At 54.0% G+C, this 19,424-nt stretch overlaps 1 protein-coding gene across 2 annotated transcripts in view; it reads right to left on the bottom strand.

Annotated features, from left to right (window-relative positions):
• Positions 1–18,839, bottom strand: part of KCNJ3 (potassium inwardly rectifying channel subfamily J member 3) — a 29,726-nt gene extending 10,887 nt beyond the window's left edge. Inside the window, exons 1-3 of one of the 2 annotated variants that reach the window (XM_059476197.1) lie at positions 17,914–18,839; positions 13,737–13,953; positions 175–266 (exon numbers count right to left, since the gene is read on the bottom strand). In XM_059476197.1, the coding sequence (XP_059332180.1) occupies positions 175–266; positions 13,737–13,953; positions 17,914–18,591 (987 nt within the window). In that variant the 5' untranslated portion in view covers positions 18,592–18,839. The remainder of the gene's footprint in view (positions 1–174; positions 267–13,736; positions 13,954–17,913) is intronic. The other variant, XM_059476196.1, reaches the window with a different exon arrangement.
• Between the last annotated feature and the right edge of the window lie 585 nt (positions 18,840–19,424).

Below are 19,424 nucleotides of genomic sequence, written 5' to 3'. Positions count from 1 at the left end.
TCCATGCTGGATTCTCCCCCTTGGCGACACATTCTCCTGCCCCTCCAGGTGACCCAGGTGCTCAGCATCTCCCAGCTGCTCCTCCCTCCTCAGCACCCTCACACCTCTCCCGAGGAGAGCCCACATCCCAGAACACCTGGGACAAGGATCCCCAAAACCCCACAGGCCCCACACCTGCTGCAGCAGAGGCAGAGGAGGCTCAGAGCGGGTGGATGCTGCTTCTTCCTTGCGGTTCAGATCCGAGGGTGGCACAGGGAGATCATTTCCTGCAGGAGGGAGGGAGGGAGGGAGACAATCCCGACCCCACCCTGCAGTCAGGGGGTTAATTAGGGCCCCCATCCCGGGGATGTGATGCCATCCAGCAGCTCATTATTCCCAGGAGGATCAATCTGATCCCAAACCCATCCTGCATTAATTAGGGCCCCATCCCAGGGATGTGATGCCATCCAGCAGGCTCGTTATTCCCAGGAGGATCAATCTCGTTATTCCCAGGAGGATCAATGTGATCCCGACCCCAGCCCACAATCAGGGGGGTTAATTAGGGATGTGATGCCATGAAGCAGGCTCGTTATTCCCAGGAGGATCAATCTGCCACATCCCAGCCCGAGCTGCACAAATACCCACATGCCTGCCGGGGGTTTCTAATTTTACATCCCAGCCTTGCCTGCCATGCCCATCATGCTGATTTAGCTCTCCCCAGGCTGGCTTTAAGGCCTCCAAGTCTGGAGCGTTTTTGCCATTTTAGGGAAAACGACGCCTTTTATTTCCTGCAGGTTTCAGAAGCGTTTGGTGTTTATGACACTGGCAGTTCTGGCTTGGGCTCTTTCCCTTTTCCCATCCCAGATCTCAGGGCACTGCTTTGCTTCCAGGAAAAATGCTGGTGGGCTGCAGAGGTGCTGCCACTCCTTCACAGGGTCCCAGCCTGGTTTGGGTGGGAAGGGACCTTAAATCCCATCCCATTGCAGCCCTGCCGTGGCAGGGACACCTCCCACTGTCCCAGGCTGCTCCAGCTGGCACTGGGCACTGCCAGGGATCCAGGGGCATCCATGGAATCACCTGTGCCAGGGCATCCCCACCTCCCAGCCAGGAATTCCCAATTCACAGTGTCCCATCCATCCCTGCCCTCTGAGCCATTCCCTGTGTCCTGTCATTTCCAGCTCTCCCGGAGCCCCTTTTCCTCTCTGGAAGTGTCCAAGGCCAGGCTGGACAGCACTTGGAGCACCCTGGGATAGTGGGAAGGGTCGGGGATGCGCTGGGATGGGCTCTAAGGTCCCTTCCCACCCAACCCAGCCTGAAATTCTGTGATTTACATTCTTAAAGCTCTCTGGGTAGCAGCCCCTGCTGCTCGTTTCCCCATCATTTTCCAACCCCATCCTTCCCAGGTGCCCAGCTTGGGATGAACAAGCCCCAAAGCAGGAAGCCACAGCCACCCCACCGCAGCATCCCAGCCCTCCCACAGCCCAAAGGGCATTCCAGAGGGAATTCCCTCGGCAGCAGCACCCCCAGAGCCCCCCGGACCCACAGCACACCCGGCCCAGCCGCACCTCTCTGCTCGCAGGGCAGCAGCAGCGCTGGAAAGGGGGAGCCACTCCCTGAACATCATTAATTGCTTTGTTTGTGTTGCCGGGGTGCTCAGGCTGATCTGCTCAGCTCTAATGAGCCATTAACTCCCAATTAGGAGCCTCTCTCGGAGCACGGCTCTAATTCCAGGAGGTTCTGCTGATGAATTAATTACCAGGTGAGCTCGGCTGCTGCCTCCGAGCCCCGGCAGCCAGGGAATGGCATTCCCCAAACACTGCCCCTGCAGACACCTTCCTGTGGGGGGACAGACACACGGACACCAACCCCAGCGTGGGCTGGGTGCGAAGGGATCCCCAATCCCATCCCATTGCACCCCTGCCACGGCAGGGACACCTCCCACCATGCCAGGCTGCTCCAGCCCGGCCCTGGGCACTGCCAGGGATCCAGGGGCAGCCACAGCTTCCCTGGGAATTCTATGCCAGGGCTTCAGCATCCTCAGAGCCAGGAACCCCTTCCCAATATCCCACCTACAGTGCAAACCTGGGATGCTTCCACAGGCATCATGGACCAGGCCACAACTCCAGGCATGCAGCTTTTAAACTCATAACCTCTTCCAGCTAAAAAAAAAAAAGAAAATAAAAGGGGAAATCTCCTTTTTTTTTTTTTTTTTTTTTTTTTTTTTTTTTTTTTTTTCCTGGAAGAGGTCCTTGGCACAAAGCACTCCATGAATTTTTCCAAGTTTCCCATGAATTTTTCCTATTTTCCCAGCCCTGCCTGGGTCTGGCTGCTGAGCAGCAGCCAGAGGCAGGGAAATCGTGGGCAATATTAAATGTAAACCCCTGCTCCTCCATCACACAGAGCTCTGAACACAGAGTCAGCAATGTTCCACTGGGGAAATCCCACCCCCAGCTCCCTGCCCCGGGAATTTGAAGTGTCTGCAGCACGAGGAGGAGCAGGAGAGGCTCCAGAGGGACACTGGGAATGGGCTCAGCACCACGGGAAAAATATGGGAAGAGTAATGCTGTGGGATAAAAAGGGAATAGGGATGGATCACTCACAGGGATGCTGGGCTGGGATTGCCAGAGCAGCTGGGGCTGCCCCTGGATCCCTGGCAGTGCCCAAGGCCAGGCTGGAGCAGCCTGGGACAGTGGGAGGTGTCCCTGCCATGGCAGGGGTGGCACTGGGTGGGGTTTAATGTCCCTTCCAGCCCAACCCGTTCCATTATTCCCTGATCTTTACTGCCCTTGCCCTCACAACATATTTTCAATTTAAACGTTATATTTCTACCAATCTAAACATTTTTATTCCCGGTTACACTGATCCCAAAAACATCCCAGAAGCCACAGCCAGCCCCACACGTGCCCAGTTCCAGCCCCTGTGGAGCCAAACCCGGGGCACAGAGAGCAGGAGGGTGGAGAGACCTCCTAAATCACAATCAGTGCTGCCTGTCCCGGGTTATTTATCCCGGAGCTGTGTCCTGGGGGAGGGCCTGCAGCCACAGATCAATATCTGAACGAGCAGAGCAAAGCTCAGCAGGAAAACTGCTGCTCCTGGCTCAGGCTCCATTCATCTCTGCACCTCGGGATTATCATTTTATCTAGCCAGACCTGTCCCACTGGAGCAGGAGGTGATTCCTGAGGGGGCTGCGGTGCCTGACTCACCCCAGAGCAGCTGTGGGACCTCTCAGCATCCCTGAGTCATCACTGCCACCAATCCCAGAACGTGGCATGGTCTTGGAATGTACCCTAAATCCCATCCCATCCACCCCTGGACACCTCCCACTGTCCCAGGCTGCTCCAACCCAGCCTAGGACACATCCAGGGGCAGCCCCAGCAGCTCTGGGAATGTGTGCCAGGGCCTCCCCTCCCTCCCAGGCAGGAATCCCTTCCCAATATCCCAGCTAAATCCCCCCCAGTCCTTCCGTTAAAAGCCATTCCCTCTTGTCCTTGTCAGCAGCGGCTCCTTGAATCATTATCCCTCCTGACAAAGCCTGAGCAGAACGAATCCTTGTAGGCAATAAATGGAATAAATGCATAACAGCAGCAGGAATTCCAGCAGGAGGGGCAGGGCAGAGGCTCAGGGCAGATCCAGGAGCTGGGAAAGCACAGGGGGATTCCAGCCCAGGCTGCACCCACACAGGTGAGGGCTGACCCATTGTTTGTTTGTTGTTTTTTTTTTTTATCCTGCCAGTGCTGAATGCAGGGGCAGCCACATCTTCCCTGGGCACCCTGTGCCAGGGCCTGCTCACCTTCCCAGGCAGGAATTCCCAGTTCCCAGTGTCCCATCCATGCCTGCCCTCTGGCACTGGGAGCCATTCCCTGGCTCCTGTCCCTCCATCCCTTGTCCCCAGTCCCTCTCAGCTCTCCTGGAGCCCCTTCAGGCCCTGCCAGGGGCTCTGAGCTCTGCCTGGAGCCTTCCCTTCTCCAGGGAACATTCCCAGCTCTCCCAGCCTGGCTCCAGCCCTGCAGCAGCTCCTGGCTCCTCTGGGCTCTCTCCAGCAGCTCCAGGTCCCTGTGATGTGGGAGCCCAGGGCTGGGGCAGCTCTGCAGGTGAGGTCTCACCTGAGCCCAGGGGCAGAGGGGCAGAACTCCCCCTTTCCTGCAGGTCCCAGACTCCAGAGGCACCTGGACACCCTGACCCAGTGCCCTGCTCCTGGAGCCCCACCCCAGACTGGGTGTGAAATCCAGATTTGGGGTTCATCCCCAGCACTGCCAGCACTGAGCCTGCTCTGCTGAGAGCTCTGGGATTTGCTCAGGAGCTGCAGAGAGTCACTAAGGCTGGAAAACAAGGAGCCTGCAATAAATAATTGCAATTAGAGGAGGGAGCTGTTTGTTCCCAGCATCCCCAGAGCCTCTCCTGGTGCTGGAATGGCACAGACAGCTCCAAACCTTGGGAGCCCTGTCACCGAGGTCACTAATGGGCTTGGTTTGGGCTCCCAGATTCACTCAGGGCACAGCACATGATGATCTCCCCTGGCTGTCCCCAAGGGCAGCTCAGTGCTCAATGAAAAGGGGCAGCTGTGAAGGTGCTCACAGGGGTCCCAGGATGAGGGAAGGGATGAGGATCTGACTCCATGTTTCACAAGGCTGATTGATTATTTTATGATATATATTATATTAAAACTATGCTAAAAGAATAGAAGGAAAGATTTCATCAGAAGGCTGGCTAAGAATAGAAAAAGAAAGAATGATAACAAAGGTTTGTGTCTCAGACAGACAGTCCAAGCCAGCTGACTGTGATTGGCCATTAATTAGAAACAACCAACATAAGCTAATCAAAGATCTACCTGTTGCATTCCACAGCAGCAGACAACCATTGTTTGCATTTTGTTCCTGAGGCCTCTCAGCTTCTCAGGAGAAAAATCTTAAGGAAAGGATTTTCCATAAAACATGTCTGTGACAGGCAGGCTCTGTCTCCATCCCCAGGAAGGATCAGCCAGGAGTGGGCAGAGCTGCAGCCCCTCACTCCCTCCTCCTGCCCCTGCTCCCCAAACCCCACAAAACCCCCCTAAAAAAACCCCCAAAACCCCCCAAACCCAGCCCGAGCACAGGGAAGGGAGGCAGGAGCAGCCCCCAGGGCTCCAGGCTCTCCCCAGCCCAAGCACAGCTTTCCCCTCCATGAATTCCCAATCCCTCCTGACGTTTTTGATGACTCTCCTGGAATGTCCCAGCATTTTACCCACGCCAGGCCTCTCCCCCTTCTCCTGCCAAGCACTTTTATCATCACTGAGCTCACAGCAGCCTCGGTGCAGCCTGGACTGTGTAACACACCAGGAGCTAAACCAGCGCCTTCCTCTTCAACCTCACCTCCAAATCACCCCAAGAACCAACAGCAGCCACAAAGCAAGGCCTGAACTACAACTGCTTTGTGTCACACGTAAACTGGGAGTGCCCAGCTGGGACAAACCTGGCTGCAAAGGGTCAGACTGGGAAAACAACGGGCTCTGCTCGCAGGGAACAGGGACAGGAGCAGAGGGAACGGCCTCAGGCTGGCCCAGGGCAGCTCAGGGGGGATTTTGGGGCAATTCCTGCAGGAAAAGGTGCTCAGGTGGAGCCCCCATCCCTGCAGGGATTTTCCTGTGTCCCTCACCCCACAGCACATCCCATGTCCCAGAGAATTCCAGGGGTTCCAAACCTGGAATTCCAGGAGAGCTCAGGGGTTTGTGCCTTTCCAAAAGGAGACATTGAGCCTGGCTGCTCAGGGATTGCAACCTCTGCTCTGGGAAGGCCAGTTCAGCTGGAATTGTGGAATTCCAGAGGGGTTTAGGCTGGAAAAGCCTCTCAGAGCATCGAGTGCAACCATCCCCAGCACTGCCCAGTGTCCCCAGTGCCACATCCACAGGGCTGTGAAACCCCCTCAGAGATGGGGACTCTGCCAGGCCTAGACAGCCCTATCCATGATAAATGTTCCCAAATATCCAAGCCAAACCTCCCCTGGGGCAGCCTAAGGCCATTCCCAAGCCAGGATCCCTCAGGAGAGCGAGCCTGTGAGGAAGCTGCTGGGATATTCAATATTTAACATCTCCCCGTTGTGCAGAGCTGGAAATAAAGAATAACAAACAGCAGAGTATCCAGGCCAAGGAACAGGTATCCATGGAAAAGGCAGCTGGGCATTCCTGGAGCAGCACACCTGCCTGAGGCACGGACCTGCTGCAGGTTATTGAGACAATAAATAAATAAACAAACACTGAGGAGGGATCCGGGGGCTGCTGACAAAAACCTCTGGCAGCAGCACCCATAACTCACTGAGGGCAAATATCCAGGGAAAGCTGGGCTGCCAGAGCATCCAGGAGGGAAATAAGGAGTGGGCAGGAGCTGCTACAGAGAAAAAATGGCTCGGATTGCAATGCAGTGAGGGATTCAAGGACAGGGACACGAGGGAATGGCTTCAAATGGAAGGATTGAGGTTGGTTTAGGTGGGATATGGGGAAGGAATTCCTGCCTGGGCTGGCATTCCCAGAGCAGCTGTGGCTGCCCCTGGATCCCTGGCAGTGCGCAAGGCCAGGCTGGAGCAGCCTGGGACACTGGGAGATGTCCCTGCCCATGGAATAGGATGGGATTTGAGCCCTTCCATCCCAAACCATTCCAGGATCCTGTGAATCAGCACCACTCCAGCAGCGAGGGTTTTATCTGCCCATCAGTTTCTCCAGGAGGAGCAGTCTGGGGCTGTATTTAGCCAGCAGCATCCCCACATCCCAGCACTCCAGGACAAATTCCAGCCCTCTGCCTTCCCCTTTCCCACCCCACCACTCCCAGTTTCCCCTCCAGGTGCAGCAGGAGCTGGAATATTCCCCTTTCCCTGCTCTACCCCCTGGCAGCAGGTGCAGAGCCACAGCAGAGATGGGGTTTTGGTGCTCCCAAATCATCACTGCAGCTCAGCCTGCCCCAGCAATGCCTGGAAAATGGGGCTCAAAATCATCATTGCAGCTCAGCCTGCCCCAGCAATGCCTGGAAAATGGGGCTCAAAATCCTCATTGCAGCTCAGCCTGCCCCAGCAATGCCTGGAAAAATGGGGCTCAAAATCCTCATTGCAGCTCAGCCTGCCCCAGCAATCCCTGGAAAAATGGGGCTCAAAATCCTCATTGCAGCTCAGCCTGCCCCAGCAATGCCTGGAAAATGGGGCTCAAAATCCTCATTGCAGCTCAGCCTGCCCCAGCAATGCCTGGAAAATGGGGCTCAAAATCATCATTGCAGCTCAGCCTGCCCCAGCAATGCCTGGAAAATGGGGCTCAAAATCATCATTGCAGCTCAGCCTGCCCCAGCAATGCCTGGAAAATGGGGCTCAAAATCATCATTGCAGCTCAGCCTGCCCCAGCAATGCCTGGAAAATGGGGCTCAAAATCATCATTGCAGCTCAGCCTGCCCCAGCAATGCCTGGAAAATGGGGCTCAAAATCCTCATTGCAGCTCAGCCTGCCCCAGCAATGCCTGGAAAATGGGGCTCAAAATCATCATTGCAGCTCAGCCTGCCCCAGCAATGCCTGGAAAATGGGGCTCAAAATCATCATTGCAGCTCAGCCTGCCCCAGCAATGCCTGGAAAATGGGGCTCAAAATCATCATTGCAGCTCAGCCTGCCCCAGCAATGCCTGGAAAATGGGGCTCAAAATCATCATTGCAGCTCAGCCTGCCCCAGCAATGCCTGGAAAATGGGGCTCAAAATCATCATTGCAGCTCAGCCTGCCCCAGCAATCCCTGGAAAATGGGGCTCAAAATCCTCATTGCAGCTCAGCCTGCCCCAGCAATGCCTGGAAAATGGGGCTCAAAATCCTCATTGCAGCTCAGCCTGCCCCAGCAATGCCTGGAAAATGGGGCTCCACGGGGAGCCTGCTGCTCCAGAGGCTGTGGGAGCAGCAGCTCAGCACAGGGATCTGCTCAAGCAGAAGGAATCCAGCCTGATCAGGCGTGAGCAGGGAATTTTGGCAGAGATCTCAGCGATTTCAGCTCAGTGCCTGCTCGCTGGGATCAGCTATGGGAGAGGGAAAAAGGGAGAGGGGAAAAGGGAGAGGGGAAGAAAGGGATAAAAAAAGGCAAGGGAAAAAAGGGAAGGGAGAAAGAGAAGGGAAGGGGAAAGGGGGAAAAGGAAAAAAGGCAAAAGGGAAAATGGCAAAAGGGAAAAAGGCAAAAGGAAAGGGAAAGGAAAAAGGGGAAGGGGAAAGGTAAGGGGAAAAGGGGAAAAGGGGAAAAAGGGAAAAAAGGGAAAAAAGGGAAAAACGGGAAAAAAGGGGAAAACGGGAAAAAAGGGAAAAAAGGGAAAAAAGGGAAAAGGGGGGGAAAGGGGGAAAAAAGGGGGGAAAAAGGGAAAAAAGGGGAAAAAAAAGGGGAAAAAAAAGGGAAGTTCCTGCCCAGCTCCAGGTGAAAATCACTCCCAGTTCTCTCTCATGGTCAAAATCACTCCCAGTTTTCTCTCCTGGGCCTCCAAAGAGATCTCAGGGAGAAGAGGAGGGGGCAGGAAGGCCTGATGCAGGGAATGGGGATCTGGGGAATGGTGCCTCGGGCAGGAGGAGGGAGCGTTATCCAAGATAAAAGTTATGTAAGGGATGGATCCCAGAATCCCAGGCTGCTCTGGCTTGGGACAGACCCTAAATCCCAGCCCTGCCATGGCAGGGACACCTCCCTCTGTCCCAGGACACCTCCAGGGTGTGTTTTTATTTTTTAGGATTTTCTAAGCCTTCTGGTGTTTATATTTTTATAAGGAACTTTCTCACACACTTTATGTAGATAACTTATTGTTTTGCATTCTTTTATGGAGGAGGAGAAATGTGATGGACTGTTGGTTTGTCCAGCGTCACTGGAGAGGTGGCACTGTCACCCTCCAATCCACTGCCACTTTTGGAAATCTATAAAGGTCAGAGTCAGTAATTTAAAAGTCCCTTTTACCTTAAAAAGAGCAGCATGTCCATGGTGTGTTATTTCATGTCCTATACTGACATCAGGGATTTGTTGTTCCAAACTCTCCTCTCCCACCAGACACTTCCCTGCATTTCCCAGCACATTTCAGCTTTTCCTCAGCTTCAAAAATCCCTTTTTCCCCCTTTCCCAGCCCGGGAAAGGAAGCTGGAGCTGAAGGTGCCAATGCCAGGAAATCCCAGCTCTGCCAGGGCCAAACGTGTTTGTCCACACGACCAAAGAATATTGGATTTTCCACTGACAGATTTCCTATAACGGCAGCACTGGGAAAGGATCTGCGGGATGTTCGGCTCTGAGAGTTTTAAAGGAATATTTTACCATGCTCAGGCTCTGCTTAAAAATGTTTAAAATAAAATAAATGCAATTTCAAAGCTACTGCCAATATGTGAACTGCTGAGTCCTCTTTTCCTGTTGCCCTCCCATTCAACACATAAAAAAATCCAAAATCTGAATGGAAAGATTAAAAAACCCCCACAAATAATTTGACCTTTAAAGGTCCCTTCCAACCCAAACCATTCCACAATTCCCATATTTTATGTTCCACCTTTAAAGCTGCTGAATTTGTATTGAGGTTTCTCACTGGCCCTCAGAACAATGTCCAAAAAAATCCCATTTTAACTGGAATTATTAGAATCCTGGTAATTTTCAGATCTGTCCCAGCTCTTTGTTCCCTCAAGCTTCTGGATTCTGAGCTCACTCCATGGATCTCAGAGATCCCTTCCTGAATTCCAGTTTTTTCATGTTTTTAAAAGCAAAACCAGAGGAAAAGGCCTTTGATGCCATCCCTATTTCTTTAATTAAAAAGCCTGGCAGGCTCTGGAGTTCTTTAATCAGCAAATCACGGGAAGAGGCTTCCAAAATAAATCTAATGAGTTTGGAAAACGGATGCACAAACCATTCCTGCAGGGTTTTGTTTGCTTCAGATTCCTATTAATGACTGATTTTTTTTCAGGAATTCTAGCAGCTTATCAATAAATTGCAGGATAACACAAAATTATAAAGGGTTACATAATCCCAAACAAACCCAGAGGCAAATCCCAGCAGGATGAAAGTCAAATCCAGGATGAAAGTCAAATTCTGCACAGGAACAGCACCAGGAAGCTCTGCTGGCAAAGGAGCTTCCACTTCTCCATCCCAACAACGGGAAAGGAGGACAAAAGGTTTGGGAAATAAACCCTTGGAATGTTCTTCCAATTCCAGGTTATCCTAATAATGGGGGAGGGGAAGAGGTATCCAAATATCCAAAATATAAGGGGGGGAAGAGATATCCAGAATAAGCCAGAATGATCAGCATTGACCCTCAGGAATCGTCACCAGCTCCATTGGAGCATCTCCACTGGGAAAGGCCCCAAAAACTGGGAACAATCCAGTGCCAGAGTGGGGCTGCTCCACTCCTGGGGACTGGGAGGGACTCAGAGCACTTTCCAGGCAGGAATTTTAGCTCATGGAACCACGGAATGGTTTGGGTTGGAAAGACCTTAAATCCCATCCCATCCCCAACACTTTCCACTGTCCCAGACTGCTCCAGCCTGGCCCTGGGCACTGCCAGGGATCCAAGGGTCCCTTCTGCCTTTCCCATGGGTGATCCCAGTGAGTCCCTTCCTTTTCCTTTTCCTTTTCCTTTCCTTTTCCTTTCCTTTTCCTTTCCTTTTCCTTTCCTTTTCCTTTTCCTTTCCTTTCCTTTCCTTTCCTTTCCTTTCCTTTCCTTTCCTTTCCTTTCCTTTCCTTTCCTTTCCTTTCCTTTCCTTTCCTTTCCTTTCCTTTCCTTTCCTTTCCTTTCCTTTCCTTTCCTTTCCCTTCCCTTCTCCTTCCCCTTCTCTTTTTTCCTTTCCCTTTCCCCTTTTTCTTTCCCTTTCCTTTTCCTTTTCCCTGGATCGCACAGCTGCTCTGGGAATTCCAACCCAGCCCTCCCCACCCTCCCAGCCAGGAATTCTTTCCCAACATCCATCTAAATATTCCCTCTTTTAGTCAAAAACCATCCCAAGGCATCGCCTCCACAATCCTGGGCCGGGACCCCTCCTAAAACCTCCCAGAGGAGACCCTTCCCTAAAGCAGGGAGGAATTCAGGACGGATCAGGAGCTCCCAGGGAATTCAGGAAGGATCAGGAATGCCAGGAAGGGTCAGGAAGGCCTTCCAGGCCTTCATCCCAACTCCAGGGTCACATTCCCAGTACCACACTCAACCCCTCCAAACCCCCTGAATGAATCCCATTTTTCCATAGGATCCCATTATTCCCAATATTTAATGCCATTTATATCCAGGGATGTTGCCAGTGTTTGCTGGTGGATCACTGCACGTTCCCACGGGAAAACCTCTGCTTTTCCAGAGCTTTGGATGGGAGGGGAAATGCAGCATTTGCTGGGAAAAGCCTGAACTGAGAGGAGAATCTGGAATTCCTGCAGGGCTTAAACCCACAGAGGTGTCCCCTCTTCCCTAAAATCCTCAGCATCCCTGGATGAGCTCTCCCTTCCCTCAAACCCAGCCCTGCCCTCTCCTCCTCCTCCCTTTGCTCCCACTGGGAGATTTTCCCAGCCCTTTCATTCCTTCCTGTGTTATCCAGATCCAGCACATTTTGCTCTGTTTTGCCCAATTTTCAGCTCAGCTCCCAAAAGTAGGTCACAACATTTGGAACCTTATCCCAGTTAGGCTTTAAAGACCCAGAAATTCCCTTTTTTCCTTTTTTTTTTTTTTTTGCCCATTCCCTGTATAATTTCCAGGTTAATAATATTTCCCAAAACAAAGCCAGGGTTTTAAATTCCAAGAGTTATTTACAAAAGAGCTTTTCTTCCCTCATTTTGTTTGGAATTAATTTTTTGAGGAATAAAAACAAGAAACCTGCAAGGTCAGGCCTGCAAGTTTTCCAGGGAATTTTTAATGGAAATACCACAAAATATTTAGGGAAATATCAGGGAGTTTACAGGGAAATATCAAGGAAGTGCCAGGGGGATTTAGGGAAATGTCAGGGAGTTTATAGGGAAATATCAGGGAGCTTTTAGGGAAGTTCTGGGGGAACTTCCCCAGGAGTTCTGGGGAAATATCAGGAAGCCTTTATGAAAAGGGGTTTTTTAGGGAATATCAAGGAGTTTTTAGGGGAACACCAGAAGGTTTTTAAGGAAGTATCAGGAAATTTTTAGGGAAATATCAGGGAGGTTCAGGGGAAATATCAGGGAGGTTTTAGGGAAGTATCAGGGGGGTTTTACAGAAATATCAGGAATTTTTTAGAGAAATATCAGGAGTTTTTTAGGGAAGTATCAGGGAATCTTTATGACAATACCAAGGAGTTTTTAGAGGAATATCAAGGAGATTTTAACTTTTAGCGGAATACCAAGGAGATTTTAAGGAACTATCAAGGGGCTTGCAGGTAAAGATCAGGGGTTTTTAGGGAAGTATCTGTGGGGTTTTATGGAAATATCAGGGAGTTTTTAGAGGAATATCAAGGAGTTTTTAGGGAAGCACACAGAGGGTTCACCTTCCTTTCTCTGGGCTGTGCTCTCCTGCCTGGGGAATCAGGAGGAATATTGGGACCCCACAACATGGCCCCAAAATGCATCAAAGGTACCCTGAACACTCCCTGTGCCTGGCAGCAACTGGAAAATGCAGGAGCTCCACATCCCAGCCAGGAGCTCCACATTCCCAACACCATATCCCGGGAACACCAAAATCCATCTCCTTTGAGAGAGTCCCAAAATCCATCCCCTGGAGAGAGCCCCGAAATCCATCTCCTGGAGAGAGCCCCGAAATCCATCCCCTGGAAAGAGCCCCAAAATCCATCCCCTGGAGAGAGCAGCAGTGCCAAAATCCACACCCTTGGATAGAGCACCAAAATCCATCCCCTGGAGAGAGCCCTGAAATCCATCCTCTGGAGAGAGCCCCAGTGCCAAAATCCATCCCCCTAGAGAGCACAAAAATCCATCCTCCTGAAGAGAGCCCCAGTGCCAAAATCCATCTCCTTGGACAGCACAAAAATCCATCCCTCTGGAGAGAGAACCAAAATCTATCCCCCTGGACAGAGCACAAGTGCCAAAATTCATCACCCAGGGAGACCCAAAATCCATCCCCTTAGAGAGAGACCCAAAATCCATCCCCTGGAGAGAGCAGCAGCACCAAAATTCATGCCCTGGAGAGAGCCCCAGTGCCAACCTAACCCTAACCCATGCCCTGGAGAGAGCCCCAAAATTCATCTCCTTAGAGAGAACCCCAGTGCCAAAATCCATCCCTCTTGAGAGAGACTCCAAATCCATCCCCTGGAGAGCACAAAAATCCATCCCCTTGGAGAAAGCACCAAAATTCATCCCCCTGAAGAGAGCAGCAGTGCCAAAATCCATCCCCCGGAGAGAGCCCAGCACCAAAACCTATCCCCTGGAGAGAGTACAAAAATCCATCCCCTGGGGAGCACCAAAATCCATCTCCTTGGATAGAGCACCAAAATCCATCTCCTTGGATAGAGCACCAAAATCCATCCCCTGGAGAGCACCAAAATCCATCCCCTGGAGAGCACCAAAATCCATCTCCTTGGATAGAGCACCAAAATCCATCTCCTGGAGAGCACCAAAATCCATCTCCTTGGATAGAGCACCAAAATCCATCCCCTGGAGAGCACCAAAATCCATCTCCTTGGATAGAGCACCAAAATCCATCTCCTTGGAGAGGCCCAAACCCCTAAGTCTCGGGACTTGGAGAGTCCCAGAACCCCTGTGCAGCAAACCCCAGCCCCAGCTGCCCCCCAGCTCCCCAGCCTTGCCCAGAGCCAGCGGAACCCCGAGCTGTGCGGGTCCAGCAGGGAGCTCCACCAGGCCGTTCCCACTCACCCGTGGTCTCCACGATGCCCTCGAGGATGACGACGATCTCGAACTGCTCCGTGTGCATGCTGCGCTGGGACAGGTCGTAGAAGGGGCTCTTGGAGTCGATGACGTGGCAGATGGTCAGCGGGGACACCAGGAAGAGCTGGTCGGCCCCCGTGCTGAAGCCCACGTCCAGCTCCAGCTGGTCCAGGGGCAGGAACTCTCCCTCCGGGGTCTGCCGGGACTGCGGGGCACAAGGAGGGGACACTGCAGCTCCTGGTGCCTGGGAGGGCCTGGAGCAGCCCGGGCCGGCAGATCCCTGCCCGAGGGACGGCACCGAGAGCCCTCCCTGACCATCCCGGGACTGGGGGATTTCAGCAGGGGCGATCGGGAGTCTGGGGACACGGCCAGCCCAGGGAAACGGGGGCAGCTTCGGCGGGGGGGAAGGAAATCGTGGAATCCCAGAAAGTTTGGGTTGGAAAAGCCCTCTGAGATCGGTTCCCAACCATTCCCAGCACTCGGGTCCTCAAGTGCCACATCCCAGGTTCTGCAATCCCCCCAGGAATGGGGCTCCATCCCAGGCTCTGCAATCCCCCCAGGAATGGGGCTCCCTTTTATTTTCCCTCCTTCCTTTTATCTTTGTTCCTTCTTTCATTTTCCCTTTCTCCTCTTCTTCTCTTTTTCTTTTATTCCTTTGTTTTGTCTTTTTTTTACCCTTTTCCCTTTTTATTTTCCCTTTCCTTTGGTTTTCTTTTTTCTTTGATTTTTCCTTTTATTTTCCTTTTTCCCCTTTTAAATTTTGTTTTTCCTCTTATTTTCCTTTGCCCTGCTTTTTTCATTTTACTTTTCCCTTTTATTTTGCTCTTCCCTCATTTTTTCCTTCTAATTACCCTTTTTTCCACTTTTTTTTTTCCCCCTTCCCTTTTTTTTCCCCAGAAGGCCTGGCCTGGCACTGCTTTCCTTCCAAGCACAAACCTTTCTTTTCCCATAATTCAGATCCTGGCAATTCTTTTGGAGCCACACTAAGTTTGAAGCTCCATCTTTTACAATTCCTCCTCTGGGACTTCCAGAGCCAAAAAAAAAGAGCAATTTTCAAATGCTGCACTGGAAATTACTCATTTTTGATCTTTTATAGCTTGAAATATATGAAATTATTTAAATATATTGATACAGAATGCAAATATATATTTTCACATTATTAAATACTTTAAAACAAACTGCATAAATTATATATTGGTAAATATAAATATTTATAATTGCATATTACATAAATCTATGGTATTACATTTTAATGCTATTTTGTATATTTATCCTCATAAATAATATTTATAATATTTATAAATTATATTCCATCATTTTAAAGGTATTAAAGGTTTATTTTGGGAAATTTTTAGGAATTCTTTCCCTCTTTAAGGCACAGACTCCCTCAAGGTTTAGGGGACCCCAATACCGGGCCAGTCCTGATCCTGAAATCCCACGGGAAACGGGGAATTTGGGAGAACAGGACAACCTCAGGAGCCTCCCATGGGCTGAGCTCCGTCCCTGGGGCTGTGGGGGAACAGGGAGGAAAACTGGGGAGATTCCCAAGGGAACTGTCCTGGGAATGGGGACCCTGCCCTGCCCAGCACCCACATCCCGAGGGACAGGCACCCCCAGGCCCTACAGGACACCCCCAACCCTCCAATACACCCATCCCAAGGACAGGTCAGCCCCATTCCTGCCAGGTTATCCTAAATCCCTGCAGGACACCCCCAATCCCTGCAGGATATCCTAAATCCCTGCAGGACACCCCCAATCCCTGCAGGATATCCTAAATCCCTGCAGGACACCCCCAATCCTGCCAGGTTATCCTAAATCCCTGCAGGACACCCCCAATCCCTACAGGATATCCTAAATCCCTGCAGGACACCCTTCCAATGGAATCAGCAGCCCCATTCTCTGCAGGACACCCCCAATCCCACCAGCACACCCATCCCAAGGACAGGACACCCCTATTCCCTACAGGACATCCCAGATCCCACCAGGACACCACCAATCCCTGCAGGACACCCTTCCAATGGAAACAGCACCCCCATTTCCTGCACAACACCCCATCCCAAGGACAGGACACTCATCCCAAGGGCACTCCAATCCCAAGGACAGGACACCCCCATTCCCTGCAGGACACCCATCCCAAGGACAGGACACCCCATTCCCTTCAGGACACCCATCCTAAGGACAGGACACCCCATTCCCTGCAGGACACCCATCCCAAGGACAGGACACCCCATTCCCTGCAGGGCATTCCCCCCAAGGACAGGACACCCCATTCCCTTCAGGACACCCATCCCAAGGACAGGACACCCCATTCCCTGCCCACACCCCCCTGCGGGTATCCCCATTCCCGGGGGGTCCCTGTGGGACGCTCTGTGTGCATCAAAAGCCCCCCGAGCCGGCTCCTTCCTCCCACCTGCTCCAGCCCCATCCCCGATTCCACATTCCCCATCCCCATTCCCGAGCCCTTCAGGATCCGCGGGCGAGCCTCGGACCAGGGCCGGCTCTCCCCAGCCCTCCAGGGGCAGGGATGCTCCAGGGATGGGGATGCTCCAGGGATGGGGATGCTCCAGGGCCGGGGATGCTCCAGGGGCAGGGATGCTCCAGGGACGGGGATGCTCCAGGGATGGGGATGCTCCAGGGCCGGGGATGCTCCAGGGGCAGGGATGCTCCAGGGACGGGGATGCTCCAGGGATGGGGATGCTCCAGGGCCGGGGATGCTCCAGGGGCAGGGATGCTCCAGGGACGGGGATGCTCCAGGGCAGGGATGCTCCAGGGCAGGGATGCTCCAGGGGCAGGGATGCTCCAGGGCAGGGATGCTCCAGGGACGGGGATGCTCCAGGGATGGGGATGCTCCAGGGCAGGGATGCTCCAGGGGCAGGGATGCTCCAGGGCAGGGATGCTCCAGGGATGGGGATGCTCCAGGGATGGGGATGCTCCAGGGCCGGGGATGCTCCAGCTCTAACCCCAGCACTCCACTTTCCTCGGAGCTCACATCTACAAAGTTCAGCCTGCCCAAAAAGCTCTGGATTATGCCCGGAGCTTTCTCCTTCCCGGCTCACGGAAGGAAGGCTCGGAGCTACAAAGGATTTGATTTCCTTGTCAGGGAAATGGAGCATTTTATAGGAATCTATAAATATCCATCCCAATCCTGCGCTGAATGCAGGAATTATCTCCAAGGAGGCTGGGAATGCGCTGCTGATGGCTGAGCCCGCAGCCCGAGGCTCCTGGAGACGTTCCCTGCACCAGGAAAGCAGGGCAGGGATGCTGGGACGGCAGCAGGACCCAAAACACGATCTGGGATCATCCAGTCCGACCCCGGCCACGGGCAGGGCCACCTTCCATGGACTGCTCCGAGCCCCAGGGACGAGGGGACAGCCACGGGCAGGAGCAAGGGACATCCAAGGGACACGGAGAGGGGGTGGGATGTCCCCAGGGGAGCGGCAGTTGGGACACGGTTCTGCCACAGAACCCCAGAATTTAGGTTGGAAAAGCCCCCTAAGGCCATGGAGTCCAACCATCCCAACCATTCCCTGGGTTGGCTGGGCACTGCCAGGGCCCTCATGGAATTACTGAGGTTGGAAAAGCCCCTCAAGATCATGAAATACAACCATACCCAAACTGCCAAGTTCTCCATGGAATTACTGAGGTTGGAAAAGCCACCTAGGATCATGGAATCCAACCATTCCCAGCACTGCCAAGGCCCTCACAGAATTACTGAGGTTGGAAAAGCCCACCAGGACCATGGAATCCAACCATGCCCAACACTACTGGGACCCCCATGGAATTATTGAGGTTAGAAAAGCCCCCCAAGGCCATCGAGTCCAACCACTCCCAGCACTGCTGGGATCCCCATGGAATTACTGAGGTTGGAAAAGCCCCTGAAGACCACGGAGTCCAATCATCCCCAGCACTGCCAAGACCCTCACAGAATTACTGAGGTTGGAAAAGCCCCCCAAGGCCATCCAGTCCAACTATCCCTGAACTGCCAGGGCCCCCATGGAATTACTGAGGTTGGAAAAGCCCCCAAGGCCATCAAGTCCAACCATTCCCAGCACTGCCAAGACTCCCACATCCCCAAGTGCCACCTCCACGCGGGATGGGGACTCCCCCACTGCCCTGGGCGCCTTTCCTTGAGGGAACTTCCCCGTGTTCCCCCCGGAGCACGCACCTTGAGCAGCTTGCAGCGGATCTGGGCGGACACCATGTGGCTGTTGCGGAGGTTGCCCACGCGGAACATGAGCGTGAGCTTCCCGTCGCGCATGGAGATGGCGGCGTGCTCGCTGAACATCAGCGTCTCCGCCCGCTTCTTGGGCTGGGACATCTTGATGAACATGCAGCCGATGAGGAAGGCGTCCACGATGGAGCCCAGGATGGACTGGAAGAGGAAGAGGATGATGCCCTCGGGGCACTTGTCGGTGATGTAGCGGTAGCCGTAGCCGATGGTGGCCTCGGTCTCGATGAAGAAGAGGAAGGCGGAGGGGAAGTTGTACACGTTGGCCACGCACGGGGTGTAGCTGTCGTCGTGCGCCTTGTTGAGGTCCCCGCGCATGTAGGCGATCACCCACCACATGGAGGCCATGAAGAGCCAGGCCACGGTGTAGGTGAGGATGAAGATGAACAGGTTCCAGCGCCACTTGAGGTCCACCAGCGTGGTGAAGAGGTCGGACAGGTAGCGGCTGGTCTCGCCGCCCAGGTTGCCGTGCTGCACGTTGCAGCGCCCGTTCTTGTCCACGAAGCGCTGGCGCTTCCCGCGCGGGGCGCTGCGCGGGGGCGGGAGGCCTCCGCCGCTGGCCGAGGTGCTCACCACCTGGTACTCATCGCCCAGCTTGCGCCGCAGCGCCGACATGCTCCGCGCAGCCCCGCGCAGCGCCGCGCAGCCCCCGACAGCCGGCAAAACCCGCGCAGCCACCGACACCCCGACAGCCGGCAAAACCCGCGCAGCCACCGACAACCTCACAGCCGGCAAAACCCGCGCAGCCACCGACACCGACAACCTCACAGCCGGCAAAACCCGCGCAGCCACCGACAACCTCACAGCCGGCAAAACCCGCGCAGCCACCGACAACCTCACAGCCGGCAAAACCCGCGCAGCCACCGACACCGACAACCTCACAGCCGGCAAAACCCGCGCGGTCCCCAGCACCCGCGCGGCCGGCAAAAGCCGCGCAGTCACCAACACCCCGCGCAGCCCCTCACACCCCGCAGTCCGCACAGCCCCGCTCAGCTCCGCATCCCCCGCGCAGCCCGCCCGGCCCCGCCGCGCCGCGGCCGCGGAGCCTCCGCCCGGCGCCGCCGCCTCCCACGCGGAGCCGCCGGCAGCGGCCCCGGGCAGGGCGGCACCGCCCCGCGCAGCGACACTCCCCCCGCACCGCCCCGCGCAGCGACACTCCCCCCGCACCGCCCCGCACCGCCCCGCGCAGCGACACTCCTCCCCCCGCACCGCCCCTGGATCCCGCACCGCCCCGCGACCCTGCGCGTCTCAGCGACCCCGCGCACAGCCCGCCCTCCGCAGCCTCGGTGCGCTCTGCATCTTCATCCTCAGCATCCTTCACTCATCCTCCTCCCCCCGGTATCATCATCTTCCTCCTCATCTTCCTCTCCCCAGCATCCTCCCCCGGGCCTCCATCCCTCCTCCTCCCTCTCCTATTCTATTCTATTCTATTCTATTCTATTCTATTC

The sequence above is a fragment of the Ammospiza nelsoni genome, chromosome 7 (genome assembly GCF_027579445.1).
Source record: "Ammospiza nelsoni isolate bAmmNel1 chromosome 7, bAmmNel1.pri, whole genome shotgun sequence".
Taxonomy (NCBI): Eukaryota; Metazoa; Chordata; class Aves; order Passeriformes; family Passerellidae; genus Ammospiza; species Ammospiza nelsoni.
Note: the sequence above shows the minus strand (reverse complement) of the source record. Positions and strands in the feature narration are given on the sequence as shown.